Source organism: Cnephaeus nilssonii, assembly GCF_951640355.1.
Source record: "Cnephaeus nilssonii genome assembly, chromosome: 5".
Taxonomy (NCBI): domain Eukaryota; kingdom Metazoa; phylum Chordata; class Mammalia; order Chiroptera; family Vespertilionidae; genus Cnephaeus; species Cnephaeus nilssonii.
The window spans coordinates 14,859,048-14,883,820 of NC_137076.1; the positions used below are offsets into that span (position 1 = coordinate 14,859,048).

The 24,773-nt window shown below is 61.8% G+C and overlaps 2 protein-coding genes across 2 annotated transcripts; both read right to left on the reverse strand.

Moving 5' to 3' along the window:
- Window positions 1-267: 267 nt before the first annotated feature.
- On the reverse strand, window positions 268-5,597 carry LOC307099844 (uncharacterized protein C8orf58). Its single transcript, XM_079771851.1, is given in 8 exon segments — window positions 268-1,467; window positions 2,253-2,359; window positions 2,570-2,682; window positions 2,803-2,958; window positions 2,961-3,054; window positions 3,056-3,205; window positions 3,544-4,052; window positions 5,190-5,597. Coding segments are annotated over 8 exon segments (1,281 nt in total). The 5' UTR covers window positions 5,242-5,597; the 3' UTR covers window positions 268-1,367.
- A 3,975-nt stretch (window positions 5,598-9,572) lies between these two features.
- Window positions 9,573-22,519, reverse strand: PDLIM2 (PDZ and LIM domain 2). The gene is made up of 10 exons (XM_079771003.1): window positions 22,187-22,519; window positions 20,703-20,797; window positions 19,894-20,045; window positions 17,542-17,611; window positions 17,282-17,433; window positions 17,048-17,126; window positions 13,166-13,248; window positions 12,792-12,937; window positions 11,215-11,332; window positions 9,573-10,203 (listed from the first exon to the last, which is right to left on the reverse strand). Exons 2-10 carry the CDS (start codon window positions 20,793-20,795, stop codon window positions 10,026-10,028), a joined length of 1,071 nt encoding a protein of 356 aa, XP_079627129.1. The 5' UTR covers window positions 20,796-20,797; window positions 22,187-22,519; the 3' UTR covers window positions 9,573-10,025.
- Between the last annotated feature and the right edge of the window lie 2,254 nt (window positions 22,520-24,773).

The following is a 24,773-nucleotide window of genomic DNA, read 5'->3' on the forward strand; positions in this document are numbered from 1 at the left end:
CTAAGGAAGCACCCCACGTTGCCTCATTCTGGCAGACCCCAAGATTGTAGCCAGAAGAGAAGCAAACCCTTCTGACCAGAGAGGAGGAGTGGCCAATTCTAGGAGACATTCCTAAGTCTGACTCAAGCCAATGACCCCCTCCCCAACCCTGCCCTTCCATTTAGGGCAACACACACCCACACACTTCCGATCTACTGATAACCTGCAGATAATGCTTTTCCCCTTTCTCAATTAACAAAGAGCTAGGAATTTAACAAGCTATATAGTAAGATAAACCACCACAATATTTAGGTAGACATTTACAGACATTCTTATGGACTTTATCTTTAGTCCTCACAACAATGCTGGGGGTAATTAAGACAGGAATTAGTGCCATAAATCTCAGATATGAAACCTGAGGCTTCAATGAAATGACTTGCTCAAGGTCTTGCTGCTAATCAATGGCCATTTTAGTCCATATTACCAATTCCAGCCCCCGCCCTTGTCCCCTGATCTTCCCATCATCCCTCCAGTCTATCCACTCTCCAACACCCATACCCTCCCCTTCCCTATTCATGTAACATTCACAAAGCTCTTTGAGACAGTTTAATCTTATTTTATCCTCAAAACAAGCTTGTGAGGTAGGTAGGTCAAGCATCAATATACCATTTGGGAGATTAAGTGGGAAGCTATGGCTCAGACAAGTTAAGGGATTTTGTGAAGATGTAAAAGCTAGTGTGGGCCTCTGGTTTCAGCTCTGATGTGTAAGGGCTAGTAGGAAGCAAAACAGCTAGCAAAGGGTACTCTGCTATTCCCCGTTTTCCCTAACCCTCTCATTCCTGGTGCAGTCTTCGGGAGCTCTGCTCTAGGGGCAAGACTTAAAGCAAAGACACCCTTCCCGGTCCTGGGGCTTCCAATACAGGTATGCGGAGCAAGGCAGGACTCCAGGAGCAGTAACTGTCCGCTGAGGAATGAAGGCCAGTTCCATCCTTCCGCCATTACCTCACAGAAGACCAGCCTTTTGAGTGTGTGATTCAGGAGAGATGGTTGGATCCAATCAGTTCACAACAGAGATACATGTGTATCATGTTGCATACATACACATCTGCAACACACTGGACCCCAACAGGTCACCATGCCAAAAGTGCTCCATGGATGCCTGATAAATTAGTTCAGGGATTTCTGACAGCCAGAAAGGCGCCCAGGAGCTGCCACACCTTGGGGTCTCCCAGGGAACCAGGGCCCCTCTGCCGAGCTGCTCAGAGGAGAAACACTCGAGCATCAGCAGCTTTTCCTGGCAGAGCCCAGGAACAGCAACGGGGCAAAAGGCAAAGAAGACTTCACTGCACACCCCGCCGGCCAGCGTCCTGTCCCTGCACCAGGAGGTCTCAGGAGACAGAAAGGTTTTTTGCTCGTTGTTTCTTCACCACTAACGATGGCATAAAGGTCTTCCTGAGGGGACGACATGGAAGGTCCCTTGACTCAACTCTGTGAAAAAGGAAAGGAGGCCTTAGACTAGGAGAAGGAAACAAAGGTAACCACGGCCCAGGGTGGATCAGCATTGCGTGTCTGCTGTGCGGAGCCTGGGGATGATAACGGACATGGTGGTCTCCCCCCTGGGGAATTATTCAGAATAAATCCCATCCATCACCCACTGTGGAATCCTTTGTCTGTGCATGCTCACACACACACACACACACACACACACACCAGCAAACATGAGAAGGTGGCCTAAGTTTCAGCTTTGGGAATTAAGGACTTGCTGAGATGGCCTAAGGCAGTGGTCGGCAAACCGAGGCTCTTTGGCCCCTTGAGTGTGGCTCTTCCACAAAATACCACGTGCAGGCGCGCACGTTCAGTGCGATTAGAACTTCGTGGCCCATGCGCAGAAGTCGGTTTTCGGCCTGGGCGAGTCTATTTTGAAGAAGTGGCGTTAGAACACTCAAGGGGCCAAAGAGCCACATGTGGCTTGCGAGCCGCGGTTTGCCGACCACTGGCCTAAGGAGATCCCCCATGTTCTAGTACTGGCTCTGCCACTGATTCATCATGTGGCCTCAGGAAAGCAATCCCCCCGCCGCCGCCCCCCCCCCAGCCCAGCCTCCTCATCTGTCAATGGGGAGTTTAAACTACTTCCGGTTTCTTCCAGCACCCTCTCCAAGACTGTCTATGTCACTCAGATTTCCTAGGGACAAAGAGAACTAGGAGCACAATCTCTCATCCTGGTTCCTCGGGCTCCCCCCTCTGCCCTGAGCAGGGCGGGCCACAGTACTCACCTGGAAGCAGGGCCACTAGGAGGGGCAGGAGGCTCAGGGTGTTGAGGGCTCTTCCAGCGAATCCGATTGAGAAGGACCTTGATCTTGTTCCAGTGGGAGAGATCCCGCTGAGCAGAGAATGAGGGGGTCACCACAGAGCCCCACCCCACAACATACCCCATGCTACCAGAGGCAGCTGTCACCACAGTCAGGAGAAGTCACCTGCTCCAAACAGGAACCCCCTCGTTTTCCCAGAGTTTCTGGCTTTCAGGGTATCCACACAAGCCAACCACCCCCACCTCCACCTGTCCCCTGCCCCACACACATCCATCACCTACCCTGTGACTCTGGGAGGACTGCAAGGTGTGAGCTGGTTCTGCCGGGACTTTGGACAGCCTGAAAGGGTTGGCACTGGGCACCCCTACCTTCGGGAGTGAAGCTCCTTCTTCGCCTTCGGAGAGAGAATCAAGTTACCCAGGAACAGGAACACACCCATCAAGCCCAGGGCTCAGGGGGTCTGCCTGGGGCCCTGGGCAGGCAGAGCACAGAGGGAGACACAGTTGCCCCATACCTGTCTCCTGAGTCTGGGTGAGCAGCTCCCGTGACCCCCACACCTCACTGCCTGGGGCACGAGAGGGTGGAGGTGAAGGGGCCACGGTCAACTCCTCCTCCTCCTCTACAGGGCCCTGCGCGCAGGAGAGAAGGGCAGTCAGGGGCTGAGCAGAGACCTAGGCTGTTCTGAAGGAAGCCCTGGTGCCAGGGGTCCCACCGCTCCTGTGCCTCCCCCACTCATGTGCCCGCCCAACTGCCTGACCGCCACGTGGCTCGCTCACCCCGGGGGGCCTCTGGGTTTGCAGCTGCAGGTGGAGCTGCTGCAGCCTCACCATCTGCTCCAGCACCAGGCACAGGTGTTCCAGGTAGCGGAGACCCTGTCCGGGAAGGCAGGCCCCGGCTTCAGGCCCCAGGCCCCTCGCCTGCAGGGCAGAGTAAGGTAGGGGAAACTTGGACTCAGACCGACTCCCACCCTTGGCAGCCATCAGATGGGAGCAGAACAGGCAGGGAAAGGAGGATCATGCACCCAACTGGCCTCCCAATGCCCAGCCAGCCAGGGTGCCAGGCAAACCTCATACCTGCCCACCTCCACACAGCTGGGAGTGGGGTGAGGCCAGGAGCTGTGAAACAACCCATCATTAGGGACAGAAATGCCCCACCCCGAGAGAGCTCCGGGGAGAACAAATGGGGAGCCCCAGCAGCCCCCCATGAAAGGGCCGTCTCCATCCACTCTCCATCCAGCCTGGGAGATGGCACTCACCACCTCTGCTTCTTCCAGGCCTGCCTCCGGGTCAGTTTCTGCCTTGGTGGCCCCCTGGTCCCTTGCTCCAAAAGGGGGCACTTCATACTCCGGCCTCCTCGTAGGCTTCAGGGAGCGGCGGTGTTGTGACAAGCCGGCAGGTGAGGTCGGGAGCTGGCTGGACCGCTCCAGCGCCCGCTCTAGCTTCTGGCTGGCCAGGAGCCGGCCCAGGTGGGCAGAAGGCTCCATGGGCAGGGCCAGGGGCTCAGGGCTCCCCACAGGCTCCAAGTCCAGGGAGTCCTGAGAAAGGCGTGGAGAGGTGGCCAAGGAGCAGTCCCCTACGGCCATCTCCACCCCGGAGTCCAGGAAGGCCAGTTTGAGCAGCGGCACCTGCCTCCGGAGACCTTTCAGCTCGCCATCCCCCTCCCAGGAGTCCAACGAGCCCTCTCCACCGGCGTCCGGGATCCGTCTGTAGGAGCTGGTGACTCCAGGCACTACACACCCTCGTGCCAGCTTCTCGCCAGCCCCATCTGCAAGGAGAGTGGTTCAGGCAGGGCAGGCTGCCCCACGCCCCCGGCATTCCTGGCAGCTGAGAGCATTCCGCGGGGAGGAGCGGCCTGGGCCACAGGTGAAGGGCGGAGCCTGCCCGGCCGCCGCCCCGCCCACCCCTCCCGCCGCCGGGGAGCCGGTCCGTGCATTCCTACCGCGGGGAGCGTTAGTGATCACACCCGGGCAGGGGCCGTGTGCTGGGCTGTGGGGAAGGGTTTCCTTTCGTCAGCCCCCGGGATGGCCCATCTTCCTTTGAGGAGGCGCGTGCTTCCTCCGGGGGCCCTTGCGCTCCTGGCCTCGGTCTGCCCAGGACCTCCAAGCCCTAAGTGGGGAGCTGAAGCCTCGCCCAGGGCTCCCCGAGCGGGGGGGTATGACTGTGCACCCCCTCAGGGCGAGGGGAAGGGCACACAGACCGAAGCCTGGGCTGCAGACTGGCACCGGGCGGCCGAGGAGCTCTCCTGGAGCTGGGGGGGGGGGGGGGGGGGCGGTAATTTAAAGTAATAGCCGCGACCAGCTGGGGCTTTAGTTCTTAGTGAGAAAGTGAGGACTCTGTGGGGAGATGAAAAGAAAAAGCTTAAACAGAAGAAAGGGAACTAGGGGGGGTAGGAGGAGACGTGGCTTTGTCACCCACCATCACCTGGGTGCCAGGCCCTCCTACCATCTGGGTGCCCCAGTGGGTACTGAGATGCAGAAAGGGGGACGGCGAGGGTGGAGGACGCTCCCCATCTCCCCAGCAGCCACGCGGGGGCGGTGCCAGGCCATGCCCCGGGGCCTGGGCAGGAAGTGGGCCACCAAGTCCCCCCCCCGCACCCCCCCACACACACACACCCCGCGGCGGCTGTGGGAAGGGGGCCGCCGCCGCCGAGGGGCTTTCAAACGGCTGCAGGGGCGGGGCCAGCGGAGCGGGACCAGCGCGGGACCCCGAGGGGAGTGGGCCCGGAGCGAGCGGGGCGGAGGCGCGGGCGGACTGAACGCCCACACTCAGGGGCTTCCCAGCGCGGCGCAGTCACTCGGCTTCCAGGGGCCAGCGTGCGGGGTGCGGAGGGGCGCAGACGGGGTCAGGGGTGGCGGTCGGCGCTAGGGCGGGAGGCTCTGGCCGCCTCGGGGTGGCGACTCACCCCGGCCGCCGCCGAGCGGCTCCACGGCGAAGGCGCGCCGCCGGCCCAGCATGGCCCCGCTCCCCGGCCGCTGCAGCCGCACGAGGCGCTCTCCGCCCGCGGTCCCCGGCTGCCGTCGCGCGGGCGGCTCCGCGGGAGCGTCCCGACCCGGTGGGCGCGGCCCCCGGACACGCCCTGCGCCAGGAGAGGTGGGGCGCGGCCGGAGGAGGGGCGCAGGTGTGCGGGGAGCGGGCTGGGCGGCCCCCAGGGCTGGCTGCGGGCGGTGAGGACCCTGGTCCGCTGTCCTTCGGCCCGGGCAGCCCCCGCCTGGGGTCCGTCTGAGTCGTGGCGCGGGGTCACTCCGCGTCCGGGTCACACGCGGAGCCCGCCTTCCTGCCGCCGAAACGCAGCGGGCGGGCGGGCGGGGACGGGGCTGAGCGCGGAAGGAAGTGGAGCCCACGTGCCGGCGGGGAGGGCCGCTGGCCGGGACTCGGACGGCCCCGCTCCCAGCCGTGAGTCTGGGGCATGTCACACCATCAGAACCTGGCGCGACAAAATGGGGGAGATGCTGTCTGCCCGGAGGGAACTCCTTTCCTTCAGCTGCAGAGCGCTGGGGTCCCGGGCCAGCCCCGAACCCCTCCTGGTCCCTCCCTCTTCCTCACCAGGGACCCTAAAGCTGGGGGCCGGCTGGGACTTCAGGACTGGGGACCAGATGAGCCGGGGAGACTGGCCAGCGGCCTGGGGATGGTGCTCCCCTGTCCGCACCCCAGCCCTCTTTTGCCCTTGGATTCAACACTGTCACCCCCCACCCCACCCCCACCCCCACTGCAGGGCCTGAAAGGGGGCTGGGAGCCCAGGCGGCTGCTGAAGTGAGGCAGCCTGTGACCAGGTGGGCTGGTGGCCTCTGAGGAAGGTGACCTGGCTGGGGAAAGCCCAGCAGGACCCAACCCCCTGGAAGCAGGTGAGGAAGCCGGTGGACGGACAGCAGACGGCAAACCTGCACCTGGGCCTCTAGGGCGCCTGGGAGGAGGTGGCTGGTACCTGGGACGGAGATGTCTGCCCACCTCCTCTGCTCCTTGTTCCTTCCTACCCTTTCTCAAACACCCTATGCAGGAGCCTTCATCAGGGAACCAACTACATCTTATAACGTCTAACTTTATAAGATCGTGAAACAGGCCTCCAGCCAAGCCCAGGGAAGGAGGGATGATGGCCAAGAGCTTGAATTACCGACCATGCTTAACACCTGGTTTTCAGGCCAGGCAAGCCCTTCCCCACTGGCCATGGGTCCTCTGGGTTGCCCCCTCCGGCCCTGTCCTCGCCCTATTCCTCTTTCTCATACAGAGAGGGAAACAGAGACCACTGGGCCTGGCAGGAGCTGCTTTATGCAAATCAAACAGCATGTGTGGTACCAAACCCCAGCCTTGCCAGCCCCCAGACTGCGCTCCCGGGTAGGAGGGTAGGAGAGCTGGCTAGTCAGTCAGGTGGCTTCCTCCCTCCAACGTGAGAGGGTGGGAGGGAAGGAGAGAAACTTTGCCAGAGTTCACCCTGAACGTGGAGAATGTGGGGCCAAATTCCAAGCAGCAGTCTCCTCGGTGACTCGAGGGCAGGAATGTGTCTGGAACAGGAAGCCAGCCAGCAGGAATGCGAGGTCTCAGCACAAGGCTTTGTGTGGCCTCGAAAGAACATGCCCCCCCCCCCCCACACACACACACACAATGTACACTCCACTCCAGACCATGCAGATATGCCACGCCCTCATGGTGCTCATGATGATCGGGATACCTTGGTGTGGCGGGGGGGGGGGGGGGGGGGGAGACTGGGGAGGCATATACACATCCCTCCCATCTGCCTTCTGCTACCCTGACTGGCAGCCCCATGCCCCCACATGACCACCTCCACGGTCTCTCCTTCACCCTGACCACTAGGAGACTCATCTCCCTTTGAGGGATGCTTAAAGGCAGGGGAGGGGCAGAACAGCCCACCCCAGGGGTGAGCAGCTATGGCGAGTTCCTGCGATAGTTGGTGGCTGAGACAGGTGGTAGCCAAGGCAGGTGGTGGCCAGAGCAGTCACCCCTCAGGCTGAGGCCCCTCCACCTCCATGGACGCTCAGCACTGAGCTAGGCCCTGAGGGACCGCGGGCAAAGCTAAGCGCCTGGAGGCAGCTCCTGCCGCACTGAGAGATGGCGGGGAGCCGTGGTGACCTCCTCTGTGGCCTGGAAGGCTGCCCCTGGTGGTGGAGGGGCAAGAGCACCCCCACCCCCGGACAAGCCAGAAACCGGGAGTCTGGCTCCAGGTGCCTTCCCTGGCCCTCTCCCCTTACCAGCTAGGAGCCCTTCCACCAGTTACTCATCCTCCCGGTCCCAGTTTCTTCATCTATAGGCGAGGGTGATAACAGCACCTACCCAACTGGGAGGGCTCGAGTTCAAGCACCGAACACCTCCTGGCCCTTGAGAACCGCGTAGCTGTGGGACTTTGGGAACGTCGCGCTCTCATCTCCCACTGAAGGGGGCTGTATTCGATACTCTCCCAGGCCACTTCTGTCATCATTTCTGAAGTTATTCCCCCAAATGCAGAAAAACCTAAGGAGGGCCCTGCACTGGACCAACAGCAGTTGCATAATCGGGTGGTCTCCCCCAGCCCATGTCTGGCCAACCCCAGCCTTCTGTGCTGACACATGGGTCTGGCTAGTTACTCCATCTTCCCAAGATGTTTTCTCCCAAGCTCAGGCTGGCTGTGTGGCTGCAGAGTTCTGGAAGTGCAACCCTCCGGCCCCTGGAGGGAGGGCTGGCTGCCACAGCTAAAGAGGTAGACGTTAGCTTGAACCCATCCAGCCTTTAAAGGCTTTCAGCCACTCACAGGCATGCCCATGTGCAAGGGTCTCCGCTCCGGAGAACTCCGCTGGCCCAGCAAAGGGCTGTTACAGACAAGGATCTCACCACGTTAATATTGCAACCCACCTGTTTCAACTTGTCACTTCCCTGCTTTAAATTTTCAGTGTTCCAAGGGCCTCAAGGTGAAGTTTAAACCGTTTCTCCTGGCATTCAAGGTTCCCGTCTCCCTTTGCAGTCTTCCCCAGTATCCCCTCCAGCCACTGCCCTAAACTGAGCGTTCCCCTTGCACGCGCCCCCATCATTCGGGCGTTTCTCTCCTCCACCTGTCCAAGTCCTGGTCATCCTTCCTGCACACGGACGGCCCCTGCTCTGCGCTCACAGGGGGGCCTGTGTGTTCCACATTAGCTCTTAAAGCACTTGTCACGCAGCATTATTTCATTCATGCCGCTCAGTTGCTGCCACTTGACCGTTACCTTCAGGAAAGCAAGAAAAATGCTAGACCTTTCTATATTCCCACTTGGCCAGAACCCAAGTATTTCCCAGAGGGGTGAATTCCCCTTCTGAGAGTATTCTCCCTGCCACAGGCTACACCTGACACTAGGTGGCGCCCAGGTGGGTATCCCATTTCAGACCAGACCTACTCTTGAGCCCCAGAAAGCCTTGATCTTTCCTGTGAATATAAAGGCAGCGATCCAGGTAAAAGTTGAGACAATTATATCAAGGTGTAAATTATATCAACAGGTGCCTGAGGAGGCAACACAGTCTCTGCCAAGATTCCTTCCAAAAAGAGCCAGATAGCACCCAGCACCTCTCTGAAGCCCAGCTTTGATCTTTTCAGTGAGAGGAGAGCTGAGGCTGCGCCCATCCCTCCGGCTGACCTGGGGGCAGGGCGAGTCTGAAGCACCCAGCAGCACCCGTGCACCTCTCGGAAATGTCCTCTGGGATTAGAACAAGGCCCAGGGGGAGGGCAGTCCACCAAGCCAAAACTCTGGCAGGGACTGCTGTCCGCTGCCTCAAACATGCTGGCACTGGCCATGCACGTTATAGGTACTCCCCGGGAAAGGGGGGGCAGCCCAACCCTGGCTTGGAGGTGAGGCTCTTGGTGGGTGGTGGCCCCTCAGGATGGGGGCTCTGCTGGGGTGTCCCCTCCAGGCAAGGCTAACCTGCAGCCTTGTCCCCAAGTGGTTCTGGTGATTATATCTCTCCGATAGCTGCAGCCAGCCTTAGAGAAGGCAGGAGGAACTTTGGACCGTGCCCCTCTCTGCCCACCCTCTGGGTAAGTCAGCACGACTGGCAGCCTCCACAGCAAAGGGCACAGAGAGCACCAGCCCAGCCAGTGGTGGCGGAGCAGGGGACGGCAGGAGACGGGCCCGGCAGAATGGGCCTGGGGCTGCCTCCTGTGCCTCTGCTGCCTGCCCCCCAGCACCCCCTCCCCTCCCCAGGCTCCCAGGGAGAAACCCATTCCTGTAAACCACCAGGGACCGTCCGGTAAAACAGGCATCTTTGCAAAGGGGTCCAGGAAGAGCAGGAACCCCCAGCTTCATCAGCTGGTAGGACAAGGGGTGGAGGGAGGGGAAATATGTGAGTAAAGCCTCTCCTCCCAGCGGTAGGGAGAAGCCAGGGAGGAGGGGACAGGAAGGAGGAGCAGCTTCTTTATTCCGTCCCCGTGTATATATTTATTGAGCTCACATGTCAGAAACTTTGCACCGTGAATCCCTCTAGCCTGTGGCCCTCCCTCCTCCTAGATACTAATCTCCACGGCCCAGCCTGCCTAACCCCTGCTGCTCCACGGTGACTGATGCAATGTCCGCCTCGGAGCCTGGTGCAGAGGCTGCCCAGCAGGGGGGGAGCGAGAGTATCTAGCAAAGCCTGGGGAGGCGAGACAGGCCCCAGCCTCCGGCCTCACCCAGTGAGGAGGAAGGGGCCCATCACCCACCATCGCCCTTCCATGCCAACTGGTTATTGGCATGGCCCTGGTGCGGAGGGGCCCGCAGAGTCCTGGGCAGGCGGAGAGCGCAGCCGGCGCTCAGGCCTGGGAGGCGAGGGCTTTAGGCGCCGAGTACCGCTGGCGGGCATGCTTCTCGCAGTACAGCTCATCCCCCACCCAAAAGTGCCCGCGCATCTTCAGGTTCAGCCCGCAGTCCGCGCAGGTGTAGCAGCCAGGGTGGCGGTACCTCCCCTCCTGGATGCGCACGGCCTGGTTCCTGTGGGAGGGAGGTCGGAACGCCACTCATTAGCCTGGGGGGTGGAAAACCGGAGCACCCGGCGTGATGCTCCCCAGAGCCCAGAGGCGGGACCTGGGAAGATCCCCAAATCTCAGACACTTGACCACCCCCCCCACGCCTACCCTCAGGAATCTCACTTCAACAGCCCCCAGCCCCAGAACCCTAATAACAATAATAATAATAATAATAATAATAATAATAAAAGTCACTCCTCCCCCACAAAAGGCAGGTAAACCCCATCCTGTATCTCCTGGGTTGTTAATGGAGCAGTGGTTCTCAATGTGTGGTCCCCGGTGCCAGGCCCACAGCATCGCATCGTCTGGGGACAAGCTGGCAAGCGCTGGGGCCAGGGCCCTGCCGAAGAGGAAACTAAGGCACAGGCCCAGCAGTGTTGCCACACGCCCAGGGCCCTGGGCAGCTCTTTGGCACGGGGCACAGCCCCCTGTCAGTGCAGCGTGGGCTCTCCCATTCTGCAGACGGAACGCTGAGGCCCAGGGAGCGGAAGGGATGCGCCCAGAGTGAGTCATCTGCCCTCCGCACTGTGCATGGAACAACGTTTTCCAGGGGAGCCTTTCCGCAGTTTTCCAGAGAAGGTGGCTGCACGGCCATGCCACCCACTGAGAAAAACGAACCTGCCTCTGGAAAACTCATCCTGTTCCAACGGAGGTATAGGAGGGGTGAGAGCAAGATTTCCCAGGAGGAGGCTCCGCATCTAGAGGCGGATCTCCAGGGGCTGGGAGATCAGGGAGATAACCCCAAAGCAGTAGCACGTCTTCCTCCACCGGGAGGGGGAGGAGATCAGGAAGGAGCGGGAACAGCAGGACAAAGCCAGCCGGGCCTCCCGCGGAGGCTGACAATGACCATCTAGTGTCTGATGGCCCCACTTGTCACTGTGCCCTCCGGGGCCCCTGGCTGGTGGCTCTGTGCAGCCCCGCTGGGAAGCACCCTGTGCCCTGCCCCCCACCCGGCCTCCCAGGCGGCCAGACTCACGCAATGCCGGTGCTGCACTTCTCACACGTGTGGAGCTTGGGCGGGGTGGCCGGGGCCCTGGGGGTGGGCAGGGAGGACTGGGGGCTCAGGGAGCTGGGCAGGAAGGCAGGTGTGCCACCTGGGAGGGGGGAGGGCAGACAGACACATCAGAGCCGGCCCACCGCAGCAGCAGGCTGTGTTTACGCGCACTCCGCCTGCTCCAACACGCCGCCAGGACTCGCGCTCACAGGCGGGCCTCCGGGGTGGCACCAGGCGTGAGCGTGGGGCGTGGAGGAAGGAAGCGATCCTGCAAGATCCTTGGCTGAGGCTGGGCAAGTGCAGGAAGCACACTGGGGGCTGTCTGCCCACTAGGGAGCAAGCTGGGGGTGTGTGCGCGGTGCCTGACACAGCAGGCCCCGTGGACGGCTCCCTTCCGCGGCCCAGTCGTGGTGATGTCAATGGGCAGTAATAATGGGTAATAACCTTTGTAGTTTTCAAAGGGCTCTTATGTGCATTATTGCCTCTGAACTTTGGACCACGCTCAGAGGAAGCACAGATGTTACGAGGCAGGGACGGTCCCCATTTACAGCTGATGCCACGGAGACTCCAGTGTGATGTCACCACCCATCTACACTCGCCTCACCCACTGCCTCTCCCTGGCCCCCTCCACCAGGGGCCCGCCGAGGCCTCAGGGTCACAATGGACAAAACTGGCTCCAAACCTCCCCACCCCAACCCCCTAGGAACACCCTTAGGAACCAGACATCAGAGTTGGAAACAGCCACCAGGTTTTAGTGATCCTGCCACTCACACACTCCTCCTGACCGGCCCATCCTCGCGCTCCCGGATGCCACTGCCCAGGCCAGGCCTCCCCATCTCTCCCCAGAAGCAGGGCGTGGTCCTAGGCGGGCCCCAATCAACAGAGCTCCTCACGGACAGACATGGGCCCTGACCACCTTTCCTCTCCACACTCTGCACAGAGCCGGTCCCCGGGGGCTCAGTAAACGTTGGGCAGGAGCCCGGATCGTCTGAACTGCTCCCTTCGGCCTGTCAGGCACTGCCTGCGTGAATTACCTAACTGGCCCTCCTGGGTCAGGCCACTCCTGAGCCTGACACTGGAGGCCTCCCAGCCAGGACTCCACATCCAGGGCCACCTCCCTGCTGCCAGGCCGCTGTCCTCTGCTCCCACAGCCAACAGCTCTCGGCTGCCAGCCCCCACATTCCACAGCTGGCCGGCCACCCTCTGAAGGCTGTTTGGTAAAGGCTTCCTCTTTCTTCAGGGACCACATCAAATCCCTCTTCCTCCATGAAGCCCTCCCTGGAGACCCCGCCACCCACCTCTGTTGTCCCCTTGGCAGCTTCCTGATCCCGGCTGGACCTCTGAGGGCACCCTGGCAGCCCCCAGACTGTAAGGTCCTTCAGTGCAGGACCTGTGGTCTCCGTGCCCCTTGGTGCCTGCCCCCTGGTGAGCACTTAATTACTGGGTCAATAAGATGTCCACCCAGGGCCCAGGGGTGTCCTGGGGCAGCTACTTCCCCTCCCAAACCGCCGCCCCCACCCTGCCCGCGCCGCCCCCACCGCCCCCACCCCGGGCCTCACCTCTCTCCTCGGCCTCCAGGACTTCCTGCAAGAGTCTGAAGGAGCTGGACTGCCGGGGGGCCGCCCGCCCCTCACGATTCTCCTGCAGCATCTTGAAGACCTCTGAGTCCTCTCTCAGGAGGTGGCTTCCCCGCTCCGAATCCATACTGTGGGGATGGGAGGCAGCCCGGAGTGAGGTCCGGTCCGGGGGTCAGGACGAGCATGGGGGCAGGGAATGGGTGTCTGGGGCGGGGGGGAGAGTGGGGGGAAGGATTCTGGGGGCCCGAAGAAAGCTGCCTGGACTTAGAGAGGTGGGCACCCCTCCATCCCTCTCTAGGGAGCCAGTCCCTCCTAGTCCTCCAAGATCCCACCCTCCCTCCAAGGCTCGCTGGTACCTGAGTTTGGGGCTGGAGGGCCGGGGGCCCAGGGAAGGCGGCAGGACCAGCACCGCCGAGTCGCCAGCGCGGCCGAGGCCAGCCTGTGGGAAGGAGAGGCACCAGGGGAGGAGTCAGCGCTGCAGCCTTCGGCCAGCACACCCATCGGCCGCCAAGGCCCGCGCTTCCCAGGCCCAACACCAGAGGGCCCCCCGCCCTGTCCCCCTCCATGGGAGCCCGACCAGGTCCCCAGCCACTGTTCCTGCGTGGTCCCCGAGGGGAGGGAGGCAGCACCCAGCTACGGAGGGGTGAGGGCTCTGCAAGGGGACGGGCGGGAGGGGCAGAATAAAGATAGGGGGTGACAACCAGCTAAATTCAGACAAAACGCAAATTCCTCTGTTATCTCGGGCCACGTGTTCGGAAAGATGTTGCATGCTGGGGCCTGTCTGCGCTGGCAGACGAGCGAAGAGCCAGCCGCTGCCCCGAGGAAAAGGCAACAGAAAGGGGAGGAGGGATGAGGCCAAGACCCCTCTGGGAGTCAGGGCTGGAGCTGCACAAAGGACTCTCACCCACCCGCCTGTTTCCTTCAGGAGGGCCGGGGTCTGGGCCCACCCGCCACTCCAGGCCGCCCTGGGAGGTCTGGTCCTGCCCCTGGCAGCCTGGGGAGCCAGGGTGGCTCTGGGCCCACAGCCCAGCAACAGGGCCCTCTTCCTCCCCAGGGTGCACCGTCCATCTCGGGCTCTTCACCTGCTCTCCACGTGGGCACCTCCCCTCCACCTCCGTTGTTCTGCTCCCTCCCCGCCCCGTCCCGCCCCCAGGCAAAGGAGAGCCTGAGGCCACCAGGCAGCCCAGCGAGGGCAGTTTCCTGGAAAGCCAAATCCCCTCCGTTTTAAAACTCCAAGTCGGGAATGAACTATGGGGTTGAGTGAAAAGCCTGCATGAGGTCCTAAGCTACAGGGGGAAACATCAGAGTCATGAGAAGACAGCCCCAGACCCTCACCCTGCCTCTCCCACCGGCCCGCGTTCCTCTGCTCGCAGGCCTCTGCCCCACCGGTGAGGACACTGAGCTCAGAAGGGCAGCAGCTGGCATGGGAGGCAGGGCTGGGGGTCCACAGCCCAGACCCTGAGTGCCCAGCTGGTGCCGGGCGGTCGACAGAGGACGGAGAGAAAATGTCCTCAGGAATGACGTCCAGCACCAGCTAGTTACTCAAGAATGATGTCCCATCTCGCTGTCCCAGACAGGCCGGCACATGCCCTACCCGGGGGAGGGGGAGGGATGGGACACTGGCCAGTGGGAGGGAGGGCTGAAATCTGGCCCCTGCTCCTTCAAAAGCCAAGTCCTCGTGCCAGCCAGAGGGAGAGGTGCTGTTCTCACTTCACATCTGCTCACCAAGGCTTTTGCCTCCCGGAAGGGCGGAAGGGCAACCTCCAGTTTCCAGAAGGTCACCGTAAGGGCTGGTGGCGCCCGGCGCCGTGGCCCAGCGGGGCCTCAGCCTGCTCAGGAGCCGGCAGCAAAGCCGCAGCCACCGCAGACAGTGACCTCCACCCCCTCCTCCCTCCAGACCAGCACACCTGGTGGAGAGGCACCCAACTCCCTCACTCAGAGCACCCGCCGTCCTCTTCCCGCTTCCTGTCAGCTCAGGACGGGCCACCTGTCTTCACAGAGGCGACCTTTCCCCTCCAAGTCCAGAAAGCCTGCTCATCCGCCCCTCAGGAGCCGGGTGTGGCCAACACCTCTCAAGCGTGTTCTGGGTGACACAGGATGTACACTGAGTGGCCGGATTATTATGATCTCTGAACGCATAATAATCTGGCCACTCTGTGTGTGTGTGTGTGTGTGTGTGTGTGTGTGTGTGTACTGAATATATATATAATATTCAGTATATATACACACATGAATTCGTGCATGGGTGGGGTCCGGCCAGCCTGGCCAGGGGGAGGAGACATGGGTGGTTGGCCGGCCTGCCTGCTGGTCGAACTCCTGGTCGAGGGGACAATTTGCATATTAGCCTTTTATTATATAGGATATACACTGAGTAGCCAAATTATTATGCGTTCAGAGATCATAATAACCTGGCCACTCAGTGTAAATAAGTGAGTGGCAGGGAAGGAGGGCCATCAGTTTAAGAAATGAAATGTGCCTCTCTCTCCTAGGACCTTAGTGCTTTAAGGTGCTAACGTGCACAGTGACACCCACGAGGGAGCTAAGGGACTCTGTGACGCCCACACCATCTGATTTGTTTCACTGGTAGACCGGAACGCAAGATTAGTTGGGTTAGGAATTCCTGTTTTTCCGCCACTGCTTCCCCAGAGCCCAGAACTGAGCCTGACACACTGCAGCTGCTCGATAAGTATTTGCTGACGGAATGACAGGGGCCTCAGGTCAGAGAGAGAGGAAGGGGGCTCATTCAAGGTTACACGGTGGAGGTGGGACTAGCCTTCTTGCCACCTCTCCCTGCCACCCAGTCCAGGGCTCCTCCCTACCTGACTGGGGCGACCAGGGAGGTCCTCAAATCTTCCCATGCATCAGACCCCCGAGGACGCCTTCCAACAGATCGGTGCCCCACCCCCCTGCCTGTGTCTGACTCAGTAGGTCTAGGCTGGAGCCTGAGAATTTTCACTTCTAACAAGTTCCAAGGTACTGCCGCTGGTTTGAGAGCCACTCCTTGTACCACCCAAATGCCCCCTTTGCCTGGGTCGGGGGCACCACAGGAAGGAGGCCAGGATGGACCAGCGCTCTCCAGCCATGGCCTACGACAAGCTTGTCCCACTGCTCATCCGCTTCTAACCTAAACCCTACTGGTCCGACCTCCCGACCCTCCAGCAAAACCCCTGACAAAGCCTTCGAGGCCACCCCAGTCCACACTCACCTCCCGCTCCAAGGCCTCCTGCTTTTCTAATTAAGACCATACTGTTCAGTGCTTAATTGTTCCAAAGCTGTTTCGCATGTTTGTCTTATCTCCACAGCTACATTACAATTGTTTAAAGAAGGGGATCTCACGGAACACATCGCTATGCCCACAGGCCTGGCGGGCCACTGGGCAGGCCCACAGCCGGTGGCCAGGGACCCCGATGCAGCCCCCAGAGGACCCCTTCCTTCTCCAGAGCCCCCAGTCTCTAGTACCCTCCCCTAGCCATCCCCAAGGCTCTGCTTTCTGGAATGCAGATCAACCGGAGTTCGGATTCCAGCAGCTGGGCCTCATCCCCTTCACCCCAATGGCTGGACGTGCCCCCCCCCCCAACTCTGCCCCCAGCAGCTGTGGCCCAGAGCAGTTGGCTGCCTCACTCCCTCACCTCTCCACCCGGCCCTTGGAGAGAAGAAATACCACCAAGGGGGGCTGGGCTGTCACTAGTGGACAGTGGGACCTGGGGTGGGGGGCCCCCAGGAAGGAAGGCAGGGTGGGGCCGACAGACAACGGGCCAAGTGCAACTTCAGGCAGAACCACAGTCCCACTGGTGGTTCCCTGGGCTGAGCCCGAGGAAGAAGAAGGGGATGGGATGGTGGAGTGGGGGCTGGAATGGGGAGGAATGTGTTCAAGGGATGCAGCCAGAGCCAAAGGGAACCATCCCAACAACAGCAGCGAAACTATGTCAGTCCCAGCCCAAGAGAAACACTCAGGAAGGGAGGAAGCCACAGGAGGCAGGGAGGCGGCAGCGAGGGGGAGGGAGGTGGTGGGAGGCCACCTGGACCAGTGGGGCAGGGCCGGGGCAGCCAATGTGACCGGCCAGCAGATAGGATGACCTCCTGGCTCGAGAGAGGGGAGTGTCTGCTGCTAGGAGACAGAGGCCCGCTGCCCAGGTGGGATCGACCACCTGTAGCCCCATGGGCACCAGTGACAACCAGTGGGCCTGGGAGGCCCTCCCCTCCCCCCGCGCTCCCCCCCCCCCCCCCCGTACCCTCACCTGGCGGCTTCCGGGGTGGCCTCCATAGGACAGGCGGTCAGCAGCAGGGAGTCCTGGGTTGTGTGCCAGGCTCTGGAAACTGAATGGGGAAATGTACAGTGTGTGTGCCAAGCCCTCTCCCCTCCAGACTGCCCCAGGGAAACAGAGGGTGCCCCGGTGTCCCCTGAACACAGCTATTGAGACTGAGAGGCCTGGCCTGGGCCTGGCAGGGGGATGCCCACCCCGTGCACTCACCTTCGGCTCATCGCCGCCTCTCCAGCAAGGGCATGCGGGCTGGTGGGGGCCTGGGAGGAGAAGGGGCTGCATGGCTGGGGGCTGAGGGAGGCTGGGCTGGAACAGGAGGACCGGAGGGAGGACTGGCTGTCGGCGTGTGTCCTCACTGAGCCCTGTGGAGACAGGGCCGTGAAGAGTGGTCTGCCCATGCCCCGGGCCTGTCCCTCAGGCCTCCCCTCACTTCAGGGTGCTGGGGCTCCAGGCTAGAGGCACCATCCTACCTGGAAACGTGTGGCCAGCACCTCCATGGAGCTTCCCCCGTTGGCCTGCCCAGGAGAGGCAGCCCGGGACCTGAGGAGGGACAGAGGAGGGAGTGTCACGGGGTCCTGGAACCCAGATTTCAGCTGCCCCACACCAGGTTCTCAAGACGAGTAAAATGTCCAAGGCATTCAGATAGTGCTTTGTCAACTTTCAACTTGGCCAAATTCAAAACCAATAACCATTGTCATCAGCCACCGTTATTTCTTAAAGGACCAAAACGTAGAAAGGAATAATTTCAGCAAAAACTTCCATAAATTCAATTTTATTTAAAAAAAAAAAAACTCCTCACAGCCCTAGTCGGCTTGGCTCAGTGGATAGAGCGTCAGCCTGCAGACTGAAGGGTCCCAGGTTTGATTCTGGCCGGGGGCACATGCCTGGGTTGCGGGCTCAATCCCCAGAGGGGGGCGTGTGAGAGGCAGCCAATCCGTGATTCTCTCTCATCATTGATGTTTCTATCTCTCTCTCCTTCTCCCTTCCTCTCTGAAATCAATAAAGAAATATATTTGAAAATAAATAAATAATAAATAAATAAAATAAAATAAACTCCTCACACTATGCTCGTCTTTTTTTTTTTTTTTTTTTTTTGCATTTTATTCAAACTTTGTCTCTGATCAGCATCCGTTTGCAGATCAATTTGCGGGGAGATTGCGGATTTCATAAAATAACCCTATATCTGCCCATGGAGAACCTGACACCCCGAGAGGGAGAGCCGCCCAAAGTCCTAAAGCCCAGTAGTGGCTGGGCCAGCTGCCCGCTGTCCCCAACCAGAGGCCTGTCCCGCACAGCTCCTCTGTGGATGCCTTTGAGAGAGTCAGTCCTGGTCCCTTCCACAGGCTCCTCCTCCGTAAAACAAGGGTGGAGCTGTCCTCCTTCCCGCCAGGCAGGCAGCTGCAGGACCTGGAGACCAGCTCCCGGCCAGTCACCAAGGCAGTCAGCCAGAGGGCTCCCCCCCAGCCCCCCAGGACTGTCCTCCAAAGCTCTTCCCTATAGAGCCAGCTGGAGCCTGAAAGACGCCATTGAGGCCTGAGAGCTGGCCGAGGAAAAGCGCCTGCCAGGACCCATCTCCACTGCACCATTCCTGATGTCTGGCCTTTTCTAGAGAGGTCAGCAGGAACCTCAGTCACCACACACCACGTCAGCCACAGCCTCAGCCTCTCGGGGCAGGGGGTGGGGGGTGCGGCTGTGAAGTCAGAGTGAGGGGAGCTTGGGTTGAAGCTCTAGCCCAGAGCACTGCTTCCTGCCACAGGGCTCTGAGTGCCTAAAAGGTCATGGGGGGAGGGGAGGGGGTGTTTAAGGATGATTAAGAGGGGGCTGGGGCGGGGAGGAGATACAGGGAACCTTGAACCCCCCTCAACATGGAGCTGGAGGCCTGGGGGTACTCAGCCAGGCCCACCTCCCTGAGGAAGTGATGGTGTCAGCAGCTCCCTGCCCCTCCCCCGCCCCACTCTGCAGCCTCTTGTAGATTTTGGTCCCCTTCCCAGATGCCATGAGGTACTCCCTACCCTCCTCCTCTAGGTCCCACTCCTGAAACACTCTTGGGCCAGAGGAGCAAGAAGGCGTCACTGAAGGGGCTGGGGCTGCCCAGGGCATTGTGGGAGCCAGTTTCTACAGCCTGTGGGGCGGGAGGGCCAGGAGAGGGCATAGGGTCAGGGCCCAGGGAGAGCCTAGGAGGGCAGAGAGGAAGAACCTGACTCAGGTTCAAGGCCCTCCCAAAGGGCTCTCCTGGCTGGGGGAATCTCTCAGGATTCCTTTCCTGTGACTCACCCAGATGCCCCACCCTGGGGAACCACCTGTCCTCCCCTCCCCCAATCCAGGGCTCCAGGCTGCAAACCCCACTAGCCAGAAATCAGCCTTCACCAGCAAGGCCTTGAGAACCCATGGAGGGAGGGACAGAGGGGCTCTGGGGGGCAAGGGGCGGGGGGAGTGAACCACCAAACTCCTCACCTCCCTCCCCCCAGCCCTACCTGAACAAAGGTCATGCCCTCTTGGAGGCAGAGGCCCTGGAGACCCAGCCTAAGGCACACCTTTCCCTCTTCAACCCACTTCATGCCCACGCCCTGTAGCCCACACACTTGGGAACCAGTCAAACCCGGGCATCCAGGTGGCTGATGCCAGCCTGCCCTACCTGTGGCTACATGCCCAGCCAGGCACAGGGACACCCCTCGGCCCACCCTGCTGCAGGCCTGCAGGCCGGGAGCCCGGGACCTTCTCACCGATGATCTGAAAGGGCAGGGTGGGGGAGGGCGGCCCAAGCCGTGTGCCGGCAGAGGGGAGAAGAATGCTGGCAGGCCCGGCAGATGCGGAGAGCCTACCGGTCCAGCTGTAGCCGCAGGGGCGAGGGGCTCTGGCGGATCTTGCTCTGGGCCTCCGCGTGGAGCATGCCCTGTGCACTCTCCCCATTGATGGCCAGGATAATGTCGCCAGGCCGGAGGTCAGCAGCCTCGGCCTTGCCCCGCTCCGTTACCTGTAGGGGATGAGGTGCGGGTCGTCTGAGGTACCCCTGCTCAGACAGGCAGGCAGGGAGGGGAGGGCATTTCCCTCTGTCCTGCCCAAAAACACAGAAGCTGGTTCACACCAGGCTGACCTGTGTCCCCCTTTACTATCTCTCTCCCTGCCCTTTGGTATCTGCCCAGCTCATCAGCTAATGCCCCCCAAAGCTGGAGTGGCAGCCCCCTCTCTCCAAAGAGTATGTGATGACGGAATTTCAGGAACTGTGCCTGGAGATACTCCCAGACAGAGCCCGGCCAGTGCAGACCATGACGTGCTGGTGACTGCCCGCCCGCACGCCAGCCCCCTGTGTGAATGCTGCCCGGCCCGGCCTGGGTCAAGGTGAAACTGCCAAGAACTGGGGGGGCTCCTGTTCTCATAACCACCTGAAGGGGCTACCAGCAGGTATGGGGTTGGCAGCCAGCAGGCCCCTTGGCCCAGCTCCCTTTCACGGCCCAGAAGCCTGCTCCTGACCTGGCTACCACATCCCCATGGCAACAGGGTCCCAGCCCTCCCAGAAGCAGACCTCTGGTTCCAGAACAAAAAAAGGAAGGTGTCTGTGGGGACCAGGCAGACAGAGCCAACGCCCTGTGGGGATGGGGACACCTCTTAATCTCCTGGAGCCAGCCCTTACCTTGGTCACCACGATGGGCGTGTGGAAATCCCTGCCCCCAGTGATACGGAAGCCCCAGGGCGCTGGCCCCATGACATCCACAGTCAGCGCCATACCTGAGGAAGAGGATGGAGAGGTGGAGCCTGACCCCAGCCCCCCAAGGACAGTATGGGGAAGGGGAGGAGAGAGGCAAAAGGGAGGAGCGGAGATGACAGGCCCAGGCGCAGCCAGTCAGGGGCTGGGGGTGGGGGTGGAGGAAATGACCAGCTCCCTCCCTCGCCCTCCAGTCGCCCTTCTCCCCACCCGGGGAAGCCATGACTCCAGTTCCCCTTCACTGTGCTCAGCAGGGCAGCTCCCGGAGGCGGGCGTCACGTCAGGGTGCCCGAGAGGGGTCTGCTGGGGAACGGGCGGGCAGGGGCCAGCAGGTGGTAGGGGATGTTGGCATTTCCTCCTCTCCCCTCCTCCACACCCCGGCTCAGCCCCACTAGTGCTTGCTTCCTGTCCCCAAAACCGACAGCACAAGGTACTTCCTCCTGCTCTGGGGGAGGGCAGCGCTGTGGGAACAGGGTGACAGCAAGGGAGCGGGTGGTACCACCAGCGTGTTCCAGGTGAGGCCCTTAGCTAGGCAAGCCGGGGCTTCCCACCTCCCCCAGGGCCCTGATGCCCTCTGGACAGCCCCAAAGAAGGATAAACTCATCCGCCAAGCTGGGCACGCCCACGCCCTGGTGCTGGCCAGCAGGGTGAGCTGACTGATGCTGCCTGTGAGCTAGGGCCGCAGGCCTCCCATCCACTGCCCCCTCCGCTGGGCAAGGGAGTGTCCTTGCAGACCGGGCCCTGGTAGGATTTCCGGAGCCTGGAGGTCTGGAGTCAGGAGCCAACCCAGGCAGAAAGCTGCAGTGCCAGACTGGGGCACCACCCTGCCCAGCACCCACCCTGGAGCTGCCCCTGGGGAGGCCCGGAGACTGCAAGTGCTGCCCAAATCTCTCCAAGGGACGCGGCCACCTCCCCGCGTGAAGGGGCCCGTGGAGTGCACGCCCTGGCCACTGGGGCCGCCTGCCCTCTTCCTGGCCCTGTGGCTTCCTCATTGCCCAGGCTGAGCTCCTGTTCCTCCCCAGGACCCGGGCCGGCGCAGGCCGCTAGCACGCCCTGATCCCCGGACCTTTGAGCCGGCCAGTGGACTCCGCGCCCGGGAGGTACCCAGCCCGTCCGCCCGGCTCGCCCAGTTCCGGCGCCCGCTGCGCTCTGAAACCAAAGTGCCCGCGGCCCGGGGGCTGGAGGACCAGCGCCCGGGACAAGGAAGCCCAGCCAGCGGGGGAGTAGGGGGGGTAGGGGGGGGGCCTTCAGCGAGGCGAGGCTACGGAGAGGGGCTGGGGGCGCAGGAAAGGCCCGGGCGGGGAGGGGCGCCGAGGCGCGGGCGCGCAGAGCCCCGAGGGAGCCGGGAGTCAGGAGGCCGCGGGCCGCGCGGACCGTGCGCAGGTGGGCGCGCTCCTCCGGCCGCCGCTCACCTGTCGGGCTGGGCGGCCGAGTCCGGGAGGCGAGGGAGAGAGGGCGAGGAGACACCGCGGCTCCCGCTGCCGCCGCCGCCGCTGCCCGGCTCTGGGGAGAGCAGCCCGGGGCTCCGGGACCTGCCTCCGCCCATGTGATCCCGGGGCCGCCCCTGCCGCCGCCCCGGCCGGGGAAGCCGCCTCCTCCACGCAGCCCGGCCCCGGCGCTGCCGTCTGGTCCGCGCCCCGCGGGGGGGTCGGGTCGGGGTGACTCTCCCTAGAGGACCTCGAGAGGCTGCGGCTGTCCTCCCCGAGGTGCGGCTGCCCGCCCCCCCCCCCCCCGCCCCCAGCAGGGGAGCTGTGCCGGTGGCGGCGACCAGCCCTACTTGGTCGACGGCTGAGCCCTCCCGGGCCGGCTGCCCCGCCCCCTTCCAAGGGCCTGAGGGCCGGGGCGGGGGAGGGCCGGCCAGCTCTGTCTGCGGTACGCCGGCCCTTCCGCCCGCTTCAGGCTCCCACGCCCGTGCAGATGCGGCCCGACACCCACAGATCCCAAACGAGGGCCGCCCCGCCCCCTTCCCGAGGCCAGAGCCCGCGAGGGGCAGTGGCGCAAAGCTTCCCGCCGGAGATGCCCGGCAAGCCTGCTGCACGCTGAGGGGCTTCCCGGGTCCGGGAGGAGATGGAGAGACTCCGGACGGTGGGGGGGGGGCTCCCGCACCCTCCTGGGCTGTGCAGGTCCCTCTGTCTTCTAGGCGGATGCCTTTTCCACTCCTACTGCCCTCACTCTCTTGCTGTCCTGCCTGGCGCTGGCCAGACCCAACCACCCCCATCGGCCCCCGCCCCCCCAAGCTCCAGCCCTCTGCCAGCCACCTGGAGCCCAGGCTCCAGCGATCAGGAGAGGGCAGCCACGGAGAGCCCCCAGACACCAGCTCAGAACCATCTGGCCAATGGTTCCCCAGAGTCAAACCTGGCAACCGCCCCCTGGGACCTCAGGGCCCACCAGAGCTGACTCCATCTCCCGTTGGTCTCCACGTTGCACTTTCTCTGACAGGCTGGTCTGTTTCCAGGGGGGAGGGGGCACACCTGTGGGCACAGCTGTAACTTGTCTTTCTCATGTAGTCATTCCCTCCCAGTTCCCTTTGCAAGGAGTGCCCTCACCCCCCCTCCCCTACCTATGCCCTGGGTCTCTGGCCCTCTGCACACACAGCCCAGCTGCCTCCAGCCTGCTACTCCCCTGTCCTTAGCCTCCCACAGCCTGTCCCCCGTGTGCGTAAGCCACGCTCCCACTAACTGCTCCCAGGCCTAGTGATGTGCGTGCTTGACCTGATGCACCTGTCCAAGCCCCCGCCTGGGCCAGAAGCCCTGGGGAGCAGAAAGCTAGAGGGAGTGCCAACACAGCCTTGGGGTCACACAGACCTCACCTCACATGCCAGGTCTGCCTCTACTAGCTGTGTGACCTTGGGCAATGTCCTCAGCTCCTCCAGGCCTCAGTTTCCCCATCTGTAAAATGGGACAGTGCCTAGTTGTACGGATTGCCCTCCCATATAAAGCTGCCTGCACACAGTCTCCTCAGAGGACAGGCTGGGTTTTTGTTTGGTTCACTGTTCCAGTCCCAGAGCCTAGCACAGCAGTCATTCCCTCCCAGCAGGGCATTGGATAAATATTGGAATGAATATTGTTTTGATGCTTGAATGGATTAACACCCCCCCCCCCCAATCTGTTTTACACCTTTGGGTGCTCCTGACTTTGCCTTGGACAGTCTCTAGACACATGGACAGGTTCATCGGCAGGATCTCTGCTCTGAGGGTTCTGCATTCACAAAACTCTCAAGACAAAGACAAAGTGGCAGGGCATGACCCCTGGAACAGAAGGGACGACGGCTCTGCTCTAAGCCACTCTGTGCCTCTGGGCACCTCGCCTCTCTCATGGGAGCAGCGGCCCCAGGGGCCCAAGGTCCTTTCTGGCTCTGATCCCTCAGGCCCCCCTCCCCACTTAGGCCTCTGACCCTCTCTTACCACCACCACCCCCCCCCCCCCATCGGGCCAGATCAAGGCACCTGAGTGGTCATCATTCATCAGGGATCTCCTGGCAGGCAGCCCAGGGGCCTGGGGTTGGTTTGCTGCCAAGGTTTCAGGTCCCCATCAAAGAGAGGGTGTGGATTTGGTTTCTGCCCCAGGTAAAGGCAGGCTCAACCCTGATACCTTACTTGAGGGCATGAGGGAATGCCAAGGAGCTGGGACAGGGATCAGGAACAAGCTAGTGGGATCCCGAAGAATGGACCTGTCCACTGAGAAACAGACCATGGTGAGGACTGGGCTGGCCAGAGTGGCTGAAGGAGGACACACAGGTCTTGTTCTTCCAGCTGCTGTTTAACCACCACTGGGCCCCGCCCCACCCAGGCTCAAGGAACCAGTCAGGGCCAGGCCACAGCCCTGACATTCACAGGCCTCACCCACCTGCCTTGACTCAACGGGCCCCATCACCGCTTCCCACCCACCTAGGGTGGGGGCACCTTAAGCGACAGGCCTGGACGACAGGATTGCAGAAAGAATGTGAAAGAGGCCCGGCCCGGGACCGCCCTGCACAAGTCCTTGACCTCATATGTGACCTT

What these genes read in the sequence shown, in the direction of transcription:
- PDLIM2 (XM_079771003.1), bottom strand. Translation starts at nt 20,795, where the DNA reads ATGGCGCTGACTGTGGATGTCATGGGGCCAGCGCCCTGGGGCTTCCGT. An exon ending in CCTGGAGGCCGAGGAGAGAG is followed by an intron (nt 11,333 to 12,791) that starts GTGAGGCCCGGG and finishes CCCCCCTCCCAG; the next exon opens with GTGGCACACCTGCCTTCCTG. An exon ending in AAGTGCAGCACCGGCATTGC is followed by an intron (nt 10,204 to 11,214) that starts GTGAGTCTGGCC and finishes TCCCTCCCACAG; the next exon opens with GAACCAGGCCGTGCGCATCC.